This window comes from Phocoena phocoena, chromosome 5 (assembly GCF_963924675.1).
Source record: "Phocoena phocoena chromosome 5, mPhoPho1.1, whole genome shotgun sequence".
Taxonomy (NCBI): domain Eukaryota; kingdom Metazoa; phylum Chordata; class Mammalia; order Artiodactyla; family Phocoenidae; genus Phocoena; species Phocoena phocoena.
Window position 1 is genome coordinate 53,061,874 of NC_089223.1, and position 21,887 is coordinate 53,083,760.

The window sequence follows — 21,887 nt, forward strand, 5'->3', positions numbered from 1 at the left end:
GGGATTTTCAACAGCACAGGGGGTAGCACCTCTAACCACGACATTGTTCAAGGGTCAACTGTATATATATGTATATACATATTCTTTATCCATTTATTTTTTGACAGACACTTAGGTTGTTTCCGTATCTTGCCTATTGTGGATAATACTGTGATGAACATGAGAGTGCAGATATCTCTCTTGAGATCCTGTTTTAATTTCCTTTGGATCTATACCCAGAAGTGGGATTGCTGGCTCAGATGGTAGTTTTAGTTTTTTGAGGACCCCCCCCCCATGCTTTCTCCACAGTGGCTATGCCAATTTACATTCCCACCAACCGTGCACGAGGGCTCCTTTCACCAAAGTCTTGAAGTTTCATTGTTAAGATCTTTCACCTCCTTAGCTAAATTTATCCCAAAGTATTTTATTGTTTTTGATGCTATTATGAATCACGTTGTTTTATTTCTTTTTCAGATATATTGTTGTTATTGTATAGAAACACAACTAATTTCTATACACTATGAATGTTGATTCTATATGTTTGATTTCTCTTGATATGTATGCAACTTTACTGAATTCATTGGTCAGTTCTAACAGTGTTTTGGTGGCATATTTAAGATTTTCTATATATAAAATTATATCATCTGCAAATAAAGGCAATTTTACTTCTTCCTGTCTGATTTTAATGCCTTTTATTCTTTTTCTTGCCTGATTGCTCTAGCTAGAACTCCCAGTAACATGGTGAATAGGAGTGGTGAGAGTGGGCACCCTTCTTATCTTGTTCCTGATCTTAGAGGGAAAGATTTCAATCTTTTACTGTTGAGTTTTGGTGTAAGCTGTGCATTTGTCATATATGGAGTTTATTATGCTGAGGTATGTTCCTTCTACACGTGATTTGTTGGGTGTTTTTATCATGAAAGAACCTTGTATTCTGTCAAATGCTTTTTCTGCATCTATTGAGATGGTCATATGATTTTTAGCTTTCATCCTATTGATGTGTTGTGTCACATTTATTGATTTGCATATGTTGAACCATCCTTGCATCCCAGAGATAAATCTCACTTGATCATGGTATATGATCCTTTTAATGTGCTGTTGAATTTAGTTTGCTAATACACTGTTGAGAATTTTTGCTTCAGGAATATTGGTCTGAAGTTTTATTTTCTTGTAGTGTCCTTATCTGGCTTTGGTATAAAGGTAATGCTGGCCTCACAAAATAAGTTTGGGTGCGTTCCTTCTTCTTTGATTGTTTTGGAAGAGTTTGAGAAGGACTGGCATTAATTCTTATTTAACTGTTTGGTAACATTCACCAGTGAAACCATCTGGTCCTGGGCTTTTCCTTTTGAGGAGGGTTTTGATTACTGATTTAATCTCCTTATTCATTATTGGTCTCAGATTTTCTGTTTCTTCATGTTTCAGTCTTGGTACGTTGTATTTTTCTAGGAATTTATCCATTTCTTCTAGATTATCCAATTTGTTGGTTTATAATTGTTCATAGTAGTTTCTTATGATCCTTTGTATTTTTGTGTTATAATGTCTACTCTTGCATTTCTGATTCTGTTTGAGTCCTCTTTTTTCTTTTAGATAGTCTCACTAAAGTTTTGTCAATTTTGTTAATCTTTTCAAAAACACAGCTCTTAGTTTTGTTGATCTTTTCTATTGTTTTTCTGATCTTTATTTCATTTATTTCTTTTCTTATCTTTGTTATCTCTTTCCTTCTGCTAGCCTTGGTCTTAGTTTGTTCTTTCTCTAGTTCCTTGAGGGGTAAAGAGATCAAAAGACCAATAAGCCTCAAAATCCTGTGAGCACCATCAGTGCTCAGGTTGGCCATGTTCTACATAGGCTTAGGATAATGATTCACAGCTGACTTCTTAAATCTTGGGTTTTGCCAAAAATCTGGATTTTAGATAGATAGAATAACAACTTTAAAGGATTGCAATAAGAACTATCAAGATTATGGTCTTTATTTTTAGAGGGCAAAGAATATAGGCTGCCTTTGGAGAGGGGTAACAATTACATGTTGCTTGTACATATCAATGGGTAGGAGCTCTTAATCCATAGGAATCAAATTACTGAAAATGTCAACAAGGAGAAAAAATTTCCCTCAAATACTTCATGTGCAGTTTTCTTTTTTCTCTAGAAGCACTGATCTCAATCTGATGTAAATCTCATTAAAAGCACTAATAAAATCTTCCTGATAAATGCAAGGCTTTCTGATAAATAAATTTTTACTTCCTTTTATTAATTCATTCAAAAAAGCATGCTGAATTCTTACATATTGTAGAGTATGAAAAGAAGAATGATTGTCCCTATCCATAAAAGGTTTGCAGTTTAGTAGAGGAGATAATATATTTTCATAAATAACTATATTAAGGAGTAGAAGATATAAGAGGAATAAGAACAATTAGGACAGAAAGAGGAAAGATTACTCTGAGGTTCAAGGAATAAACCCAAAGTAGGTCTTATCTGAAATAGACTGTGAAGGAGAGTTGTGATTCAGAAAAGCAGAGCCAGCAGAATCAGAGAGGGGACTACAGACCAAAGGAATAGCCTGAGAAGGGCAAGTACAGAGGGAAACAGGACATGCCTGAAAACAGCACTACCAAGCATGAAAGGTAATGGTGGTGTTGATGGGGGTTGTGGGTGTGGGGATGAATGACAGATGGTGAGGCCCTTGAACATATGACTCTGTGACCAGAGACTCAAATGCAATTGTGCTCTAATCTCTATTTCTACCTTGAGTTCAGCCCTGGAGTAAAGCAACTTCAATTAAACCTTATTTAAGGTTAAAGGTGTGTTTTTTAAAAGCATCTCTTATACCATCCTTTGTGTGCCACTCTTATTATAACTAGGAGAAAGCAACAGGATCTGAATTTTTTTCTTGGCATGTTTTGGCTCTAAACTTTTAGTTATCAGGCACTCATCTGGTAAGATGTTGGTAGAAACTGCCTTCATATTCCATTGGCCAGTCTTCAGTGGCATATCTCTCTGAAGTTAGTGGTCTCAGCTCTGAAACACCCCTATGTGAGTACAAAGACTGCTGTGAGAGGAGCAAGCTGGGAAGCATCTAAACTGAAAGGCGGGCTACATGTGTGAACAGAGGTAGTCTGGGAATGAGAGCTAAATTGCTGGGCCCGTCTGTTTGTTTGAATTGAAGGCCTCTCCCTAACTCTTCCATTAAACACCCAACTAAGCTGCAGTTGCCCTCTTAGAACTTAGTGCAACTTCCAGCATTTCAAAATCATCAAATATAAAGAGGTACTACCTTGAAAAAAGGTCTTTTGTTCAATATGAGGGACTAACTCCAACTACAAAACTCTACAAATGGCTCCAAATGGGAGCAAGATAGATTTATAAATCACTAACTCTATTAAGATATGTAAATAATAAACTTAGAACAAGCTGGCACACAGCTTTAAAAGTGTCCTTTGAAACTTCTGAGAATTTAGAATTAGAATGCCAAAGTGCTGGCAGAATGTTTCTGATGAAATAGGCCTTAATCTGCCAGGGAAACATTTTTGGGTGGGGTCTCTAGAAAGCTAGTTCTTACATAAACTCCATTCAGCAATAAAGTTTACGTTCATGTTTCTCTGATTTCCCTGTTTCAAATTCCTTTAGTGTAGGAACCCTGTTAGCTAGTCTCTGTGCTCCAGCATTTTTTAGGATAACATAAAGATCCTGAGCTTCACCCCAGACCCAACCAATGAGGCTTTATAGGGACACGGTCCTGGAATTTGAATTATAGAGAAGAGACTTCTATATTTCTGTGATTACCAAAGTTACTTCTACCTAGATTCTTCTTATGTTATTCTTTAAGCTCCTATCTTCCCAGACACCTGAACTATTCAAAGATGGAATGGATGCTGGGGCTAGATATTCTTCTCAGCAGGTATTTTGCCAGATGAATGATGCCATCCAGAGTCAAAAACTTAATCCAGTGCCTTCACCAACAAGTCACAAACAGCCAAGGGATCTATTGCGGGTAGAATTTCAGAGGATAATTACAAACCAAACTTCTTTAGATACCCAAACACTATTTACTTTTTTTTCCTTTTAATACTGGTCATTTTTCTCCCCTTTGTTTTGGTTAGGCTTTTCTTTTCTTTTGGATTTCCCCCAGATACTGAGTAACAGGACTGGCTGTGTATGTCGGAAGAGAAATGATTAAAACAATTAGTGGTCTTGCAAAAACATATCTTACAAAATAATTTCATTTCTAACATATAAACCCCACATTTCTTCAGCCCATTTAAGCTTCTCTTATTTAAGTACAAGTAAGGGTATATTCTGGATACAAGCAATTTCTCTATTTTCTAAATACTGTCTTTGATCTAAAGTTTAAAAATATATTACCAAATATATGTTTAAAAGTTTTATACTTTAAGTCAATCGACTGTTTATGTTATAACTTATTGTTGTATGTTCTATGAAAGAAATTGAAGTAAAATGTACATCACATTTAACAAGGAGGTTGTGTGATTGATAAGAGATGGACCTAGAGACAGAAGACCTAGATTTAAGTCCCAGTTTACTAATCCACATGATGCTAGGGAAATTCACATGATGTCTCCGAGTGTCAGTTTCCTCTTCAAATGAAATAAGAATCAAAATAATTCTTATTTCATACAGTTATTATAAGGAGTAAGGGGGATATATATTTTGTTTCCCAATTAAGCTTTTTACGAATGCCTGATACTACTAAGGAAGTCACAACTTGTTCCTTGATCTCTGAAACAGTCTTCTTTTTTATTTCCATTCTTTGGGTTTTTCAAAATGAGAGGTGGTTTTCTTGTCTCTTTCTTAAGGATTTAGGACATAATTTTTGTCCTAAATAGATGAGCACATTTGGCTCATCTACTATCAAATATGAAATGCAGTGCCTGCATTCAGATGACACTGTTGCCACCAGGTGGTCACTGGGGGATACTGCAAGCAAAAATCTAGGTGTGATAAGTCACAGCATCATAATGTCTTGGCAGGCAATTAAAATTCTGTGCAAATGGACCCCAAACAGTAGTTTTTGTTCTCCTCCCCTGTTGACATAAACTGAGGAACACAACTTTGACCTAAACCTGTAAAACCACCTTACTCTTTCTTCCTTCCTGACCTACCCTAGGGCTCAGAATCAACAACAATTAGAAAATTGTTAGCTCTTTCCTAAATCTCTAATGCCTCTTCCCTGTACTTACAGCCAAAGACCTGCAGAGAAATCTGAGACCTGTGATGCCAGAATGGGGGCTAACCTGATCCACCGGCAGTCTACTACCAAAATATACCCAGCATTTTATATGTGTTTAATCCTTACAACCCTATGAGTAGCATAGCAATATCTTTGCTTTAGAGGTTAGGATACTGAGGCTCAGCTTGGTTCAGCAACTTTTCCAAGGTCATCCAGTTCAAGAGCAGCAGGATAAGCAGGCTTCAAACCCAGCACTGAGCCGCGGTTCTCTCTACCACTTCTCAAGGCCTCCCTCCATGTCCCATCTCTGCTCTGCAACTTTCTGCTTCACCTTCTGTGGAGTTTTAGGAAGATAACCTTTACCCCAGATACCTATGTCAGCACATTAGAGTCACCTGGGGAGATTTTTACAAATACAAATGCCTAGGTTCCATCCAGACGATTTATAACCAAAATTCTGGGAGAGGGGCCCCAGCGCCCCAGCATCTTAAGTCTTTTTTTTTTTTTAATTCTGCAAATGATTCTGTTGCACAGTTGGAATTGAGAACCACTGGTTTAAATCATGATATTACTCATGCTAAAACATTTTTCTATCGCTTTAACATTTAATCAGGGGTATATTCTTCTTATAAAATATCTTATTAACACATAGTTTCTCTCTTATTGTAATAACAGGTGGATGATATATTTATAGATTCAGCCTTGAACAAGCATTATATCAAGAACCAAGTAGTCAAACTGACGTATGTATGTTTGGGCAAAGGTGGATTCACATCCTGGAGTGACAAAGGGCAAAAGAGATAGGAACCCTCATATACTGTTGCCTCTATGAGCTTGGCTTTTGGCTAGGATTTCTTATAAATATTATTTCGACAACAGTCTCGAGATACAGGGCCGACCACCAGTTTGTAAACACAAAAACTAAGACTCTGGGAGGTTAAGTGTTATGTTCAAAATTCCACAAGTGACAGAACCAGGATTCAAATCCCATCAACTGATTATAAGGCCTGGGACTACCAAAAACCATAGCTTTGGGAAAACCCAGCAGCATGTCACTGAATGCACCAAGCTGTATTCTTTCAATACACATGTCATTTCAAAAGTATTAAGAAGGCAAAGTTGACTACAAAATGGGATCATAAGTCTTACCTGTAATGAAGCCCTAGTTAGAGGAGCCATGCCCAAACAAAAAGATGTTCCTGTTTTAATGAATTTCTGCTTGTTGTGGTGGAGAGGGAAGACTCCTGTCATTTGCAGAAATTGCTCAGAGGTTTCAGTTGTGTTATTTGGAAAGCTCAAAGCAGAACATATACGTAACAGAAACAAACATATGGGCCTATGTGACTCATCTTCTTAAAGAAAATGAATATAGTCAGACAGATCTATTTGAAGGAAATAACAATCGGTTTTCTCATCAATAGGCTAATGCTTTATTGGCAGACTTACCCCAAGTTCCTTATACCTTTATCGAGTAACTAGTGACCTCCAGAAGGATTTTACTATATTGGATAAATTTTATAATATTTAGGAGATAAAAAGCATGTATTTGCCGAAACTTTCTAGATTTCATGCCCTCTGTTTTTAAATTCTGACTTGCCATAGCATCCTAGCAAAATTATCATAGTCTTAAGAACTCCTTTGAATTTGTAGCCACTATCATTTTGTAAGCTTTTGTGTGGGTCCAGGGAAATCCCACTTGGTAAACAATGTTTTCCCTCTGATTTAAAAAGAGGGGAAATTACTAGATTGTATATTTACCAATTTGACATAAAATTCTGTTTATTTATATCTTCACATTCCAAAGCCTAAATGAGCCACAATATATAAAATGCCTTTAAACTGATATGATTCCCTCTTTTTTTAAATCGAAGAATTCAGGAAAATAGGGCTTCAGTGCTTTTTAGAGCTTGGATCTTTTGAAATGTAAAAATAAAAGACATGGCAGATCAACACATAGGTTTCCATTTTTCTTAAAGCCCTTTAATTGTTTGGTTTTCCTACTTTAAGAGTATGGAAAAATTCAACCCCACAAGTGAAGGGGCTTGAACTTGTGTATATGAAAAAAGTTCAAGGAACTGGACATGTGTAATCTGGAGAAGACTCAGACACCAAGAATATCACTGTCTTCAAATATATTTATGTTTTATGTATGGACCTAAGCCTATGGAATGTAAGCTTTAGGGAGACATATTTCAACTCCAAGTGAAGAGCTCTCTTAAAATCAGAGCTGACCAAAGAGAAATACCGTCTTTAGAGAAGTAAATCTTTTTAATTACTGTGCTGGGGTTAGATGACCACTTATCATGGCAGCTGTAGAGCTGATGAAGGTATCATACGAGGGACTGGCCAAAGACACCATTAAAGTTTTTTCCAATCCTCAGGGTTTATAATTTTGATGATAAAATTTTGGTGTCTGAGTCTAACTCAAATGCTATAGCAAGCCTTCAAATTAATGGGGAAAATTCACTCAGAACATAATGAAAACTTGAAGAGGGAACATATGAAATGATCTTGAGTCAGAAAGTGACATATATGAGTTATCAATGTGAGATGATTAGTTCTTGACACTTTCAACAACTGAGGCATAATTCAGGAGAAGACAATACAGAAAAGAGAGTTAGATAATACTGGATGTATTTTTTGAACAAGTACCTTTCTTTTGTGTGTCACAGTCCAGAGGAAGATGGTGTGACAGTAGATGTCATTATGGTGTTCCAGTTCCCCTCTGCTGAGTCAAGGGCAGTGAGAAAAAGGAAAATCCGTAGCATGTTATATAAGAAGATAAATAACACCAGAGCTTTGTCAATAAATGCCTCGTCAGTTGAAGTTAATGGTAAGTAGGTACCTTTCTATGTGATGTGAAGTTCTCTATTAAGTCCATTTTTTGTCTAATCATAAACTTATTTACCATTATTTCTATTCCAAATAATGGCTAGAATTCAGATGGAAAAAATTTCAAGTTAAAAAAGTGACTTTTAAAGGTTTTATTATTCTCTGATGAAAGCATGTCTGAAGTTAGTTGTCAAGTGATTTTTTCTGTAGTAATTGACTGGCACTCAACCAGAAATAAAATCAAACCTTTACCACTAACATAGTCAATCTGAGCCAGCCACTTCCTCCATGACTAAGCAGGTGAAAATACCAAGTGTTTAGCAAAAACTGTTTTTCTGTTTCTAAAACATAAACTCATTTGTTGCCTTTTAAAAATATGAATAGTTTCTGTAAACAGTGAAATTACGGAGTTTATGTTAACTTTTTTTCCTATGGGCATTTGAGAAAATGGTAAATCAATTTTGGAGCCACTAAAGCCTTCTTATAAGTAATGCTTTAAAAATCACTAAACTAGAAGAGAAATCATAGGAACGAGAAGTAATCTTTATCAAGGCCCTTCTCTATATCCTTTACATGCAGCACCTAATTTCTATATTCTTATGAATTAGGGAAATTCACCTTTATAGATGTGAAAGAGGGGCAAAAAAGGCTAAGGACTCCAATAATTAAATGGAGCAAACATTCGGGACTTCCGTGGTGGTGCAGTGGTTAAGAATCCACCTGCCAATGCAAGGGACATGGGTTCAAGCCCTCATCCGGGAAGGTCCCACATGCCGCAGAGCAACTAAGCCTGTGCACCACAACTACTGAGCCTGTTCTCTAGAGCTCTTGAGCCACAACTACTGAGCCTACATGCCACAACTACTGAAGCCCGTGCACCTAGAGCCCGTGTTCAGCAAGAGAAGCCACTGCAATGAGAAGCCCGTGCACCACAACGAAGAGTAACCCCCACTCGCTGCAAATAGAGAAAGCCCGTGTGCAGCAACAAAGACCCAGTGCAGCCAAAAATAAATAAATAACTATTTTTAAAAAAGGAGCAAACATTCAAATCTAGATTACTAATTTCTTGAGAGGCTTGTGAAAAAAGGGTGTGGTCAAACGCATTTCAGAAATTCAGTCTATGATATTCACCTCTTGGAAATTCATCCCTTATATTAGCATACTAAAGACTCTGAGGAGACCAGCTAGACAGAAACCTGTTCAACCCTGTACATTAAGCTGCTTCCACAAGCATCTATTTCTGGAAGACAACTGCAGATTTCCCGTACAAATTCCAGGGGACACCAGACTTATGAGTCACAGAAGAGATTCAGAGTAAGTGTGATTAATATCAGATGTGAAACAGAAGGCCCTGCCTTTGCAAGGGTCTGGTTGACCCTTTAAGAGGAAACCTGACCAGGAAGTGAAAATCTGCAGGAATGGGATGGGCAGGAGTTTGCTGATGAGACAAAGAGTCAGCTAGTCAGGGAATAAACCTGGGGACCTCTCCCAACCCAGGAGGGAAGAACCTGTCAAGGGCTTAATCCACCTTCTTTGTTTTCTTGCTTGTGGGGAAACAAATGAATCGAGGTTGTGAAATAGTAGAAGCTCTGATAAATTACATGATGTGTTCTATGTAATTTCCAACAACCAGTTAATCTGCCAGGAACTTAAAAGCCTGAACTATCTGAAACCAGAAATGAAGTATGAAATGGTCATCAGTTGTCTGGGCTCTTTGTTCCTTATAGGTTCAGTTTGTGACCTGCAGCTTATTTTAATGACTATAGTAGATTAAAGGGCAGGATGTGCTGATGGAGAACCTGATTTGAGAGTTACCTAATTCTAACTCCACTGAGTCACTGCAGGAACACCCAGGTAATTGGCCCATGCCTTTGCCTCCATCTTCTCATCTATAAACTTGCAATGATAATGTTTGTTATTCCTGAAGTCACAGAAATACCATGAAGATACACAAGAAAATAGAATATGGAACATATAGGCCATTACCTCTTAGAAAGCTAGCAAATTGTGCATATGCGTTGGAAACCTGAAAGCATTAATGTGAGTAACTGGTTGTAGAAAAAGCTATAACTTTGAAGTTTTCCAAATTTCCAAATATAAAAAGAGCAGTGTTTACTAGTACTTAGGAAAGGCCCATTTAGTAGAAAGCTCAGTAGAATCCTCAAGGCAATTCTTACAGACAAAAACATTGCTCTCCAGCAAAACTTAATTTGGGGGACTTCAAATGAATGGAGAACTGCAGAAATTCTAGACCAAGTCTAGAAACAACCCTGCAGCCCAAGATTTATCCATAATTTGTCAAGAATCTGTGTTTTGGCTTGACAAATAAGTGTGTGGTGTGGGTCTTTCATGTGATGTAATGTGTCAGAGCAAAATTAAAATCAGCTCCTTTGAATTGCAAACACCATGGCTGTGGAAGAGCGGCTCACCGCCTACATGTTGTTGATGTGGGTTCCAGTTATCATCATGTTACTTGTAGCATGTACTGACCTGAATGTGATTACTCCCAACTCAGAAGTGTGTTAGAGGGTCACTTTCAAAACTAAGGTGTTAATGTTTCTTTTCGCTTCTAGACGTGGAAAGTAAAAGCATTTGGTCAAAACTGGAAATGTGAAACAGCTAGTTACTTGTGTATGGGTAGTTTAGTTCCAGGTGTAATCATTCTCTTTCCTTAAAAATTCAATTACACTCCCAACTATTACACTCACCCTGGTATCATTCCTGGAAAGGGGTGATTTGCATCTTGCTCAAACTAAGCTGAAGAAGTTTTAACTGAAGAAGTCTAACATTATACTATTTTCCATTTTAATTTATTACTAACATGTGGCATATTAAAATACCTCTTTTTATTTCACTTCCCTTTATTGCACTTCAGAGATGTTGTGTTTTTATAAATTGAAGGTTTGTGGCAACGCTGTAGTGTCAGATAATTTTTAGCAATGAAGTATTTTAAAATTATATATATATATATAGTTTTTTCAAGACGTAATGCTATTGCACACTTAATGGACTACAGTATAGTGTAAAAGTAAACTTTTATATGCACTGGGAAATCAAAAACTTTGTGACTTGCTTTATTGCAATATTCACCTTATTGCAGTGGTCTGGAACCGAACCCACAATATCTCCAAGGTATGCCTACATTTAAAAACATAAAATAAGAAATTTACTACCTTAAAACTATATTTGACTGAAAATTGAGTTCCTTTCATAAGTAAGTACTGAGAATCTGACCTGAGAAATTGATTCTTCACCATATAATGATTTAGGTATGCCTTTAAGGATATCCCTGAATTGGATATTCTCAAGAGCTCCCACTTTGTAGAGTTCATTATCACTAGTTTCCCAAGTGAAATTTATAGAAGGTAAGTAGAAAGAAACATTCTTATTGTGTATAATGAGAAATTAGATACAAAGAATATGAGTCTGAGAAACATGGCATTGGTAGAAATAAGTAAAACCAATCTACCCTCATTCTACTCATTAAGCCCTTTTATTTTGAAAAACATCACAGTTTTCATGCAACTGTCCGTCAGCTTAAGTTTAAATGTTTGTATTTCCTTTATCAGATTCCTAACTTTGTTGGAAGTGACAGAATTTAATCTTAGATTCTGTCCAATAATTGGCCTTTACCAATATCCAGCCGGTGTTTGATAAGAATATACAGTAGTTTATACCTCAGAAAAAAATAATTTTAATAATTTAGGAACTGTGTTTTAGAAGTATTTTAAATATAGTTTATGTGGTAGTTTTCAAAGTTTTTTTTTTTTTCCCATTCCCAAACCCTTTGACCAAAGAAAGGCTTATGCGAAATCTTAAATAAAGAGAAGAGATAGGGCTTCCCTGGTGGCGCAGTGGTTGAGAGTCTGCCTGCCGATGCAGAGGACACGGGTTCGTGCCCCGGTCCGGGAGGATCCCACATGCCACGGAGCGGCTGGGCCCGTGAGCCATGGCCGCTGGGCCTGCGCGTCTGGAACCTGTGCTCCGTAACGGGAGAGTCCACAGCAGTAAGAGGCCCGCGTACCGGTAACAAAAAAAAAAAGAGAAGAGATAAAAGAAGACCTGTTCTGGTTGAGCCTGGGTTTGAACCTGAAGACCCCATCTAGTTTCTCCCTCTTTCCCCTCTTTCTCTGTTTCCTTAAATAAAATCCAAAGAAGCTTTATCCTGCACCATTAGAAAACCACTGTTCTGTATTAATACAAATGATTTGTGGGTTTTAATCATCCAATATTTGTGCCTTAATTACCTACTGCTTGTATTACCCACCTAATCAGCGGTTGCCTATAAATCTCTACAAAAACTGTACACATATTCTGTTATATCAGATAACCACTTTCCTGACTGATCCATATGCTCAAGTTTCTAGAATCCATATGCAGTCAGTATCCTCTGATAATTTCTGGTCATTGAGACCAACCAGAAGAATATCAAATTATCATTCTTTGCTCTATTTTGTTTTTCAGCAATGAGCTCATCGACAGGGAAGCTAACTGTCCAAGCATGTAAGTCTAGTTAGCTTATAAAAACAAGTTCAATTTCCATATCAGGGAGGATAATATCTTCAAATATTACCTCATAATCTCCCACCCATGTCCCACATTTTCTTTGGGAGAGAATAACAATTGAGTAAGAGATGAAAATACTTTTTTTCCCTATCTTTTTGTAATGTTCAAGAAAATGTTCCCAATCTTTTTGTAATGTTCAAGAAAAACATTTTACATGGTGGGAATTTGGGGGCAGTTTGAAGAAATTATATATTTCTGGTTTGGAATAAATAAACTTGCCTTGCTAATTTTTTGAATGCTATGAAATATGAAATATGCTTTCTACTGAGAAATAAAATGAGAAAGTGATAAATGGGAAAGAGATAGACCCCATAATTTGTGACTGACCTATAAAATTTACTTATTATACCCATCTTGATGGTTGACAGCAGCTCCTCTCACTCACTTTATATCACTGTGACCTAAATTTTGAAAGATTTTATAATAGCAGTGATGAATTTTAGGAAAGTTGTTCTTTCATTTTCATCTGTGTCTTGCAAACACACTATACATTTTATTCATTCATTCAATAAATAATTTTTTAACATCTACCAAGTGCCAGAGAGTGAATACAAGTGTCAATAAGACATGATTCCTCCTCTAAAGTTAGGAGTTTGAAGGTAGGGGAAGACATAAATAAATCAGGAAATATTAAAACAGTGTGATAAACGCTATGACAGAGACAGAGCACAGTGCTATGAGAGTCAATCAGAGCCAGCTAACCTGGTCTTGTGGGGTCAGAAAGTGATCCTTGAGGTGAAAGGAAGGATGGAAAATCAAGTGACAAGTGGAATGAGTGTCTCGGGCAGGGGGAGCAGAATGTAAAAATGTCTTCAGAAAAGCAAGAACATGGTCATTTCTTGTCACTGAAAAATGTCAGTGTGGCTGTAATATAGAATAGGGTGGGCATGGGAAAGGGGTGTGATTAATAATGATCAAGGACCAGAACCATGCTGAAACATTTCGACTTTGTTTGGAGGGCAATGAGAAGTCACTGAAGGGTTTTACACACATCAGAAAGGTCACTCAGTTTTCAGTGTGGAGAATGGACTGGAAGAGCAAAGCTGGAGGCAGGGAGATGAACAGGGAAGCTATTGCAGTCCTTCAGATGAGAAAAACGGTAGTCTAAACTAGCGATGGCAGAGTGATGGGGATTTCTAAAATGACTGGCCACAGAAGGAGTGTAATCAGTACCAGTAAAGTGAATTTCCTTTTTGATACCTAATTTGTTGGAACAAGAATTGAACCTACCATGTTTTCTTTATGAGCACCATGCTTTAAACAGGCTTAATTCTTAGCAGGAACCCTAAGCATCAAACTAATCTCTGATCTGATGCACATAATAAAGTACATATTTATTCCTACCAATAGTGAATGTGATGTTTATGTGGAAACATAGAACCCTCCATCCCAAAGAGTAAGAGACTGGTCATGATACATTAACCCGTGCCCACTTTAGGAACTAGTCACTCAGAAAACTGTATGGGGGTAGGAGTTCCAAGGAATTAGCAATTACTTCTCTGACTAGTTCTTTTGGTGAAGGCTTCATGTCAGAGTAACATGGTGGGAACATCTAAAACTGGGAAACAATAATCTTAGTAGGAGCTCCCAGAACATCTGGATAATTGACACTGCAGGTCCTCAGGACATACACTTTTTGGTGTGTCAACACTTTACAGCCTTACATAGCTTTAGTAGGCAATATATATCCACATCTATAAAGGGAGGGTGTAAGCAAAACATCAACTATCAGGAAATACAGAGGATGGATATTAATATTGTACATGTTTATATAATGACATGCAAATATTGCACTGCAGTACTCTACTAGTTTCTCTGTATCAGGGATTATAGAGATGTTTCTTACAACCTAATGATCTCATCTCTTTCAGGTTGTGGTAAACGAGCTGTTCCATTAATAGTGAACAGAATAACATCCGGAGAGATTGCGGGCAAGTCTTCCTGGCCTTGGCAAGCTTCCCTTCAGCATAATAACATACATCAATGTGGGGCCACTTTGATTAGTAATACATGGCTTGTTACCGCAGCGCACTGCTTTAGGATGTAAGTGATTGACGTTAACTTACTACTACTGCTTAAAAAAAAACCTCTGAGTTTTATCATCTTCTGAGTAATAATCAATGTCCCCAAATATTACTGAGGTAAAATGAGAAAAACTTCTTTCAGTTTCTTTTCTAAAATTGTGTTACACTTACACTTATTTGGAAAGTCAGTAGGGGTAGTAGTCATTATCCTAGTATCAGGCCCTTAAGGTTTTAAATAAAGAAACTGTGGCTGAACAGAGTGTGGAGAAAAGGGAACCCTCCTACACTGTTGGTGGGAATGTAAATTGGTGCAGCCACTATGGAAAACAGTATGGAGATTCCTTAAAAAACTAAAAATAGAGCTACCATATGATCCAGCAATCCCACTCCTGGGCATATATCCAGAGAAAACTTTATTCAGAAAGATACATGCAACCCAATGTTCATAGAAGCACTATTTACAGTAGACAAGACATGGAAACAACCTAAATGTCCACCAACAGGTGAATGGATAAAGAAGATGTGGTATATATGTACAATGGACTATTACTCAACCATAAAAAAGAATGAAATAATGTCATATGCAGCAACATGGATGGACCTAGAGATTATCATACTAAGTGAAGTAAGTCAGACAGTGAAAGACAAGTATCATATCACTAACATGTGGAATCTAAAAAAAAGATACAAATGAACTTATTTACAAAACAGAAATAGACTCACAGACATAGAAAACAAACTTATGGTTACCAAAGGGGAAAGGGAGGAGGGATAAACTAGGAATTTGGTATTAACAGATACACACTATTATATGTAAAATAGATAAACAACAAGAACCTATGTATAGCACAGGGAACTATAATCAATATCTTGTAATTAACGCTAATGGAAAAGAATCTGAAAAAGAATATATATATATATATATATATATATAAAAAATGAATCACTTTGCTGTATACCTGCAACGTTATAAATCAACTATACTTCAATTTTTAAAAAAAAAGAAATAATTAGGTTGAGAAACAAGTGTTTATATCAGCAGGACCTGTCTCTTTGCTTATCCCTCTTGGATGATGTTAGTTCAATTAATTAGTTAAGGAACATTAATCTCATTATTAATAATACATTTTGGTGGAAGATGGTGTCCTATAAAGAACAGAGAGAGACAAGCAGACATATGATACTAGGCATATAATTTAAACCATCTAGGCCCTATTTTCCTTAAGTATAAAACAAAGCCTTTACTAGAGGACCTTTCATTACTAGATGACCTTCCCAGTCCCTGTATGTGCCATGATCTACCAGCTGCTCAAGCCCATAAGCTAGAAGTCACCCATACTTGGTCATCTCTCAAAGGACTTATGACAACTTTGCCTCATTCACTCTTGCCCTCTAACAATCTACTCTCTAGAAAGAAACAATGTGATTTTTTTTTTAACATGAGACTACATTATGCTTGGCTTAAGATCATCCAGTGAATTGCCATATCACTTGAATAAAATCTAAGCACTTTATTCATGACCTATAAGACACTCTAAAATCTGGTCCCCGCCTACCTCGCCGATCTCATCCCCCACCATAATTCCCTTGTGTCCTGAACTGCAGCCTGTCTGGTCTAAGCCCTTGAGATGTTTGCCTGAAAACTTGTCACTCCACCTTCTCACAGCTGACTCCTCATCAACCGTGTCTCAACCCAAATGCCATGATCTCAAGAGACTTATCTAACTACCCCCTTGTACTCTATTCCATTGCCCTATTTTATTCATAAACCTTATCACTGTGGGAAATTATTTATCTATTCATTAATTTGTTTTGCTCTTTTTCCTTCACTGAAATCAAATACACCCACCAGCAGGGACCTTTCTATCTTGTTTGCCACTTTATCCCCGGCACTTCAAATAAGGTTCAACATGTAGATGTTTAATAAATATTTGCTGAAGAAATAAATGAATAATATTTTATGTGCTTTACAGTTCTAAAATTCAATAATTCTATACTGAATTTCAGCTCAAAGATGCCGTTTGTATACATTTTATCTTTCAAGACAGTAGCAAAAGACTATATGGTCAAAGAAAACTATCATCACAACCAAGTGTTTTAGGGTGGAATTTTCTCCTTTATTAGCCTGCATGCAATTATTGTAATGCAGTTCATATATTCTGTTCATTTCTAATCCTTTCCAGTAAATCAAATCCACATCAATGGACTGTTAGCTTTGGAACAACAATCAACCCTCCATTAATGAAAAGAAATATCGAAAGAATTATTGTCCATGAGAGATATCACTTCCCAGCAAAAGAATACGACATTGCTGTTGTGCAATTATCATCCAGCGTCACCTTCACTGATGAGATCCGAAGAGTTTGTTTGCCAGAAGCCTCTGTGTCCTTCCAACCAAATTCAACTGTCTATGTCACAGGATTTGGAGCACTTTTTCATGGTGGTGGGTATCCCAAAATGAATCATGGAGCACTAAGCCATACTTATGGCAGTGTGATTTAATGTCCATCAATATTATTCTGTCAGACTTTTCCACACAGTTTGGTTGGATTAGTTAGGGTAAAAGAATGGAAATCACACATAGTATGCTCTCTGATGATAATGGAATCAAACTAGATACCAGTAACAGATAACAGGAAAATCTCTAAATGCTTAAAAATTAAGCAATACACTTCTAAATAATTCATAGGTCAAAGAGAAAATCTTGAAGAAAATTGTAAGTATACATAGAATAAAATGAAAATGAAAAAATATCAATACATGAAGGATGTATCTAAAACAGTAAAGAGAGAGGGAAACATAGCAAATGCATACATTAGAAAACAAAAAAGGTCTCAATAACATAAATTCTCATTTCAAGAAACTAGAAGAGCAAAATAAACCTAAAATAAACAGGAAGAAGGAAATAATGAAGGTAAGAGTGAAAATGAATTCTATCAAAAGCAAAAAATAGAGAAAATTAATGAAATAAAAAGCTGATTCTTTGAAAAAAATCAATACTTTCTGAGAAATGTCATTAAGCATTCCCACAATAGTTGAGAAACAGTTCAGGGATGTATAGGACTTATAGGCTATACTTTTTGTTTGTTTCCTATGGGTTTTTTTTTTAATTTAATTAATTTTTATTGGTGTATAGTTGATCTACAGTGTTGTGTTAGACTATACTTTTTATAACTTTTTGCCAACTAGTTTTATGAAAAATTTATGAATTTACACTGTCACCTACAATATGCATTTCAACCCTTCCCGGCACTGGACATGAATTTTTTTTTTTTTTTTTTTTTCTTTGCGGTACACAGGCCTCTCACTGTTGTGGCCTCTTCCGTTGCGGAGCACAGGCTCCGGACACACAGGCTCAGCGGCCATGGCTCACAGGCCTAGCCACTCCGCAGCATGTGCGATCTTCCTGGACCGGGGCACGAACCCGTGTCCCCTGCATCAGCAGGCGTACTCTCAACCAACCACTGCGCCACCAGGGAAGCCCGACATGAATTATTTTTAATTGATAATGTAGTAGGCAAAAAAAATTACACCAATTATATTCAAAGAACAGAATAATTTGAGCATTTTAGCAAACACACCTGTCCAGAAATAAATCCCGAATTGGCATTCTACAGAAATTAGTATCTATATTAGTTTTCTACTGCTGCGTAACGAATTACCACAAATTTAACAACTTAAAAGAGCACACATTTATTATCTCACAGTTTCCATGAGTCAGAAGTTCAGACATAGCTTAGGTGGGTTCTCTTCTCAGGGTCTCACAAAACAGCAATCAAAGTGCTGGCTGGGGTTGTGGTCTCATCTACGGCTCTGAGTTCTCTTCCAAGCTGGTTGTTGATGGAACTCAGTTTCTTGCAGCTGCAGAGCTCATGGCATCTTGCTTCTCCAACACCATTAGCAAAAACTCTCTGAACTTAGGGAAGGCCTAAGCCCTTTTTAAAAGGGCTCACAGGATTAGGTCAGGCCCACCTTGGAAAATCTCCCTTTTTATGAACTCACTGTCAGACTGACTACATCTTAATTAATCTGCAAAATTCCCTCTCCTGTGCCACAGAACATAACCTAATCTTGAGAATGACATCCATAATATTCACAGATCCCACCCATACCTCAGAGAAAGGAGATCACATAGGAATCTTGGGGATCATAGTAGAATTCTGTGTACTACAGAGTCAGTTTCCCAATCAACGTATGGTTGATATAAAGAAACCCTGATTGCTTGTGATATTATTGTTTTCCATCATAAATAGTTGTCTTCTGCATTAATACCGGTTTCTATAACTCAGGATCTAGTTTATGATCTGGAGTCCCAAAATTGTAAGAGGTAATGAAATCATTGCCTTTAAATGTCATTATGTATGTGAAAGTTCTTCATAAAATGTAAAGGATAAAGTAAATGTATATAGTTATTTTATCAAGCCAGGGGAGCAAACGAGGCCTGAAAAGTTTCTGGGAACATACAAATACAAACTTTATTTTTTTAAAAATGCCGTCCTGGGCTTCCCTGGTGGTGCAGTGGCTGGGAGTCCGCCTGCCGATGCGGGGGACACGTGTTCGTGCCCTGGTCCGGGAGGATCCCGTGTGCCGCGGAGTGGCTGGGCCCGTAAGCCATGGCCGCTGGGCCTGCGCATCCGGAGCCTGTGCTCCGTGACGGGAGAGGCCGTGGCAGTGAGAGGCCCGCGTACCGCAAAAAAAAATAATAATAATAAAATAAAATAAATAAATAAATAAAATTTAAAATGCCGTCCTAAATACATTAACTGATTGTTTTTTAAGGTACAAAGGTTCCAGGAAAAGAAACAAAATGTTTTTCTTGCTAGTATAGGTATTTATAAAAATGAGATAAGGACGATTATCATTTACATATACCAGATATTAAACAGAATTTTTTTTCTTTAGGAACTGCTTACATTAACCTCATTCTGTATCAACAATTTTAGTATGAAAAAAAATCGGGAAAAGGTCCACACTTCATTCTAGCTAAGATGTTTACTGTAAACACTAAAATTACTTTGTTCTTCCTTAAGGTGAATCCCAAAATGATCTTCATGAAGCCAGACTGAAAATCATAAGTGATGATGTGTGCAAGCAGCCACATATGTATGGCAGACATATAAAATTTGGAATGTTTTGTGCTGGCTATCTGGAAGGAATTTATGATGCCTGTATGGTAGGTGGAGAGAGATTATTTTGATATCATGAACTCAAAAAATGTATCTGGCTCAAAATGCTCTTTATTTTAGTAAAATATAGAGATCTTGTCTGTTCAAAAATTTATAAATGCAAATCTCAAACACAAACATATCTTTAAATGTTTTATTAAGCAAAACAAAATAAGCAAAGAGTTTCTTTGATGCTATCAACCAACCAATAAAATTAAATTTTCTTAATACCAGAAATCCACAGGTTCATAAAGCAGAGTCTCTTTCCTTAAAAAGCTCACATTTAGAAAGGAAACAATCATGAACAATGAGCTATGATGTAATGTTATAAATTATATAACAGAGAACAAAAATTTTTATTGAAGTATAGTTGATTTACAATATTGTGTTAGTTTCAAGTGTGGAGAACAAACATTTTTAGCTTGAAGGAACATTTCTGGAACAAGTATTAGAGAGATGATACTTCAATGAGGCCTGAAGGATAAAGAGCACTTACCCTATAGAATAAGAGGGGAATATTATAGAAAAGAGAAAAAGCATAGCTAAAATTCTGAAGGTGTGAAATTATAATTCATATTTGAGGCAACTCCAAGTACTCTGTTGGGTCTCAGCCTAAGGAGGATGAGAGGTGAGAAGCTGTTAATGCTGAGAAGGCGGATTAGGCCATGGTGTGAATATCTAGTCCCCTTTCCAGTGGCCTACTCTGTTGTCCAGCATCTATCCTGCATGTATATTTTTGGACAAAGGAGTAAAGTGTGTTTCTTCCTGGAGGCACTTGCTTTATAATGTGAGATTCTTGAAAACTCCAAGGAGGTGATTCCACATGCTAAACTGATGGGAATTGTATTGTTATCAGGTGGCAGAAAGCCCTGCGCAGAGTCCCACCAATTACACAACATAGACAACCTCTGTCAGAAAAATAGCAGGGAGTTTTGCAAGCATACACGCTGGGCAAGAGCAGAACCTAGCCCCAGTTGCTGAGAATGTGGAGGAGGCATCTAGAATTCAGGGACTCCAAAGAGAGGTTCATGCCATGACAGGCAAGTGGGAGGTGGTGACAGGAACACACTGAAAATGAGAATCTAGACGAACAGGAAGATCAGTGATAAGCCTCTGGAAAGATTGGTGGTCATAAAGAGCTTTCACTGGACTGGGGAGCAGAGGTAAGATTCCTGCCCCATGACTGTTCAGTGCATAATAAGGCAAAGCTCTAGTCATAGAAAAATTGGGGAAGTTATCGAGGAAGTGACTCAGGCACAGGGGTCTAAGCAGGAATACAGGGATTGCTACTGGGGTACATTGGGAGGTGCTTTGTCTGATAAAACAGAAGCCCAGGCACCTTACTTGAAGTCAGAAAAAACTAACATCAGATTGACTTTCTGTGTTGTGTACTTGAAATCTGCTAAGAGTAGACCTTAAGCATTCTTACTACACACATACACCCACACACACACAAAGTATTGTGAGATGATGGGTATGTTAATTAACCTGATTGTGGTAATCATTTCACAAAGTATATATGTCAAATTATCACGATGTACACTTTAAATATATATGTTTATTTGTGAATTATTCATCTATAAAGTTGAAAAACTAAAATGTGGAAATTGAATTTTATAACTTTTGAAACCCATGTTTCAACAAATTATCCTAGAATTGGTAATCTATACATATTCTGTCTAATAATAAAATATGTGGTTCATCAAACTATCTTAAGTAATAAGTTTTACATTTAGCTAATTTTCTTTCTCTTTTTTCTTTTTTTATTTTCAGGGTGATTCTGGGGGACCTTTAGTTGGAAAGGATCTTAAAGATACCTGGTATCTCATTGGAATTGTGAGCTGGGGAGATAACTGTGGGCAAAAGAACAAACCTGGAGTCTACACAAAAGTGGCTTATTACCGAAACTGGATTACTTCAAGAACAGGCCTCTAATTCACTATACAAGTTAAACATTGAGAGCTGTATGCAGGTCATACATGTATGAGAATCCATATATTCTGTGGTTGTAGTACAATGAAGTGAGATTAAATGATATGATTTAGTTCAGAATCACTTTAATCAATCAAAATCCCATAGCCAATTTGTAAAGGATTTAAATTTATAAGGTAGTGGGTCAGTTTAGCCTGGCTTGAAAAATAC

The 21,887-nt window shown here is 36.9% G+C and overlaps 1 protein-coding gene across 1 annotated transcript in view; it reads left to right on the forward strand.

The window, feature by feature from the left end:
- Positions 1 to 21,680, forward strand: part of TMPRSS11A (transmembrane serine protease 11A) — a 30,169-nt gene extending 8,489 nt beyond the window's left edge. The window contains exons 3-8 of the mRNA XM_065877821.1: positions 5,834 to 5,901; positions 7,831 to 7,991; positions 14,428 to 14,599; positions 16,764 to 17,023; positions 19,611 to 19,753; positions 21,519 to 21,680. Coding sequence (XP_065733893.1) covers positions 5,834 to 5,901; positions 7,831 to 7,991; positions 14,428 to 14,599; positions 16,764 to 17,023; positions 19,611 to 19,753; positions 21,519 to 21,680 — 966 coding nt within the window. The remainder of the gene's footprint in view (positions 1 to 5,833; positions 5,902 to 7,830; positions 7,992 to 14,427; positions 14,600 to 16,763; positions 17,024 to 19,610; positions 19,754 to 21,518) is intronic.
- The last annotated feature ends 207 nt before the right edge of the window (positions 21,681 to 21,887 follow it).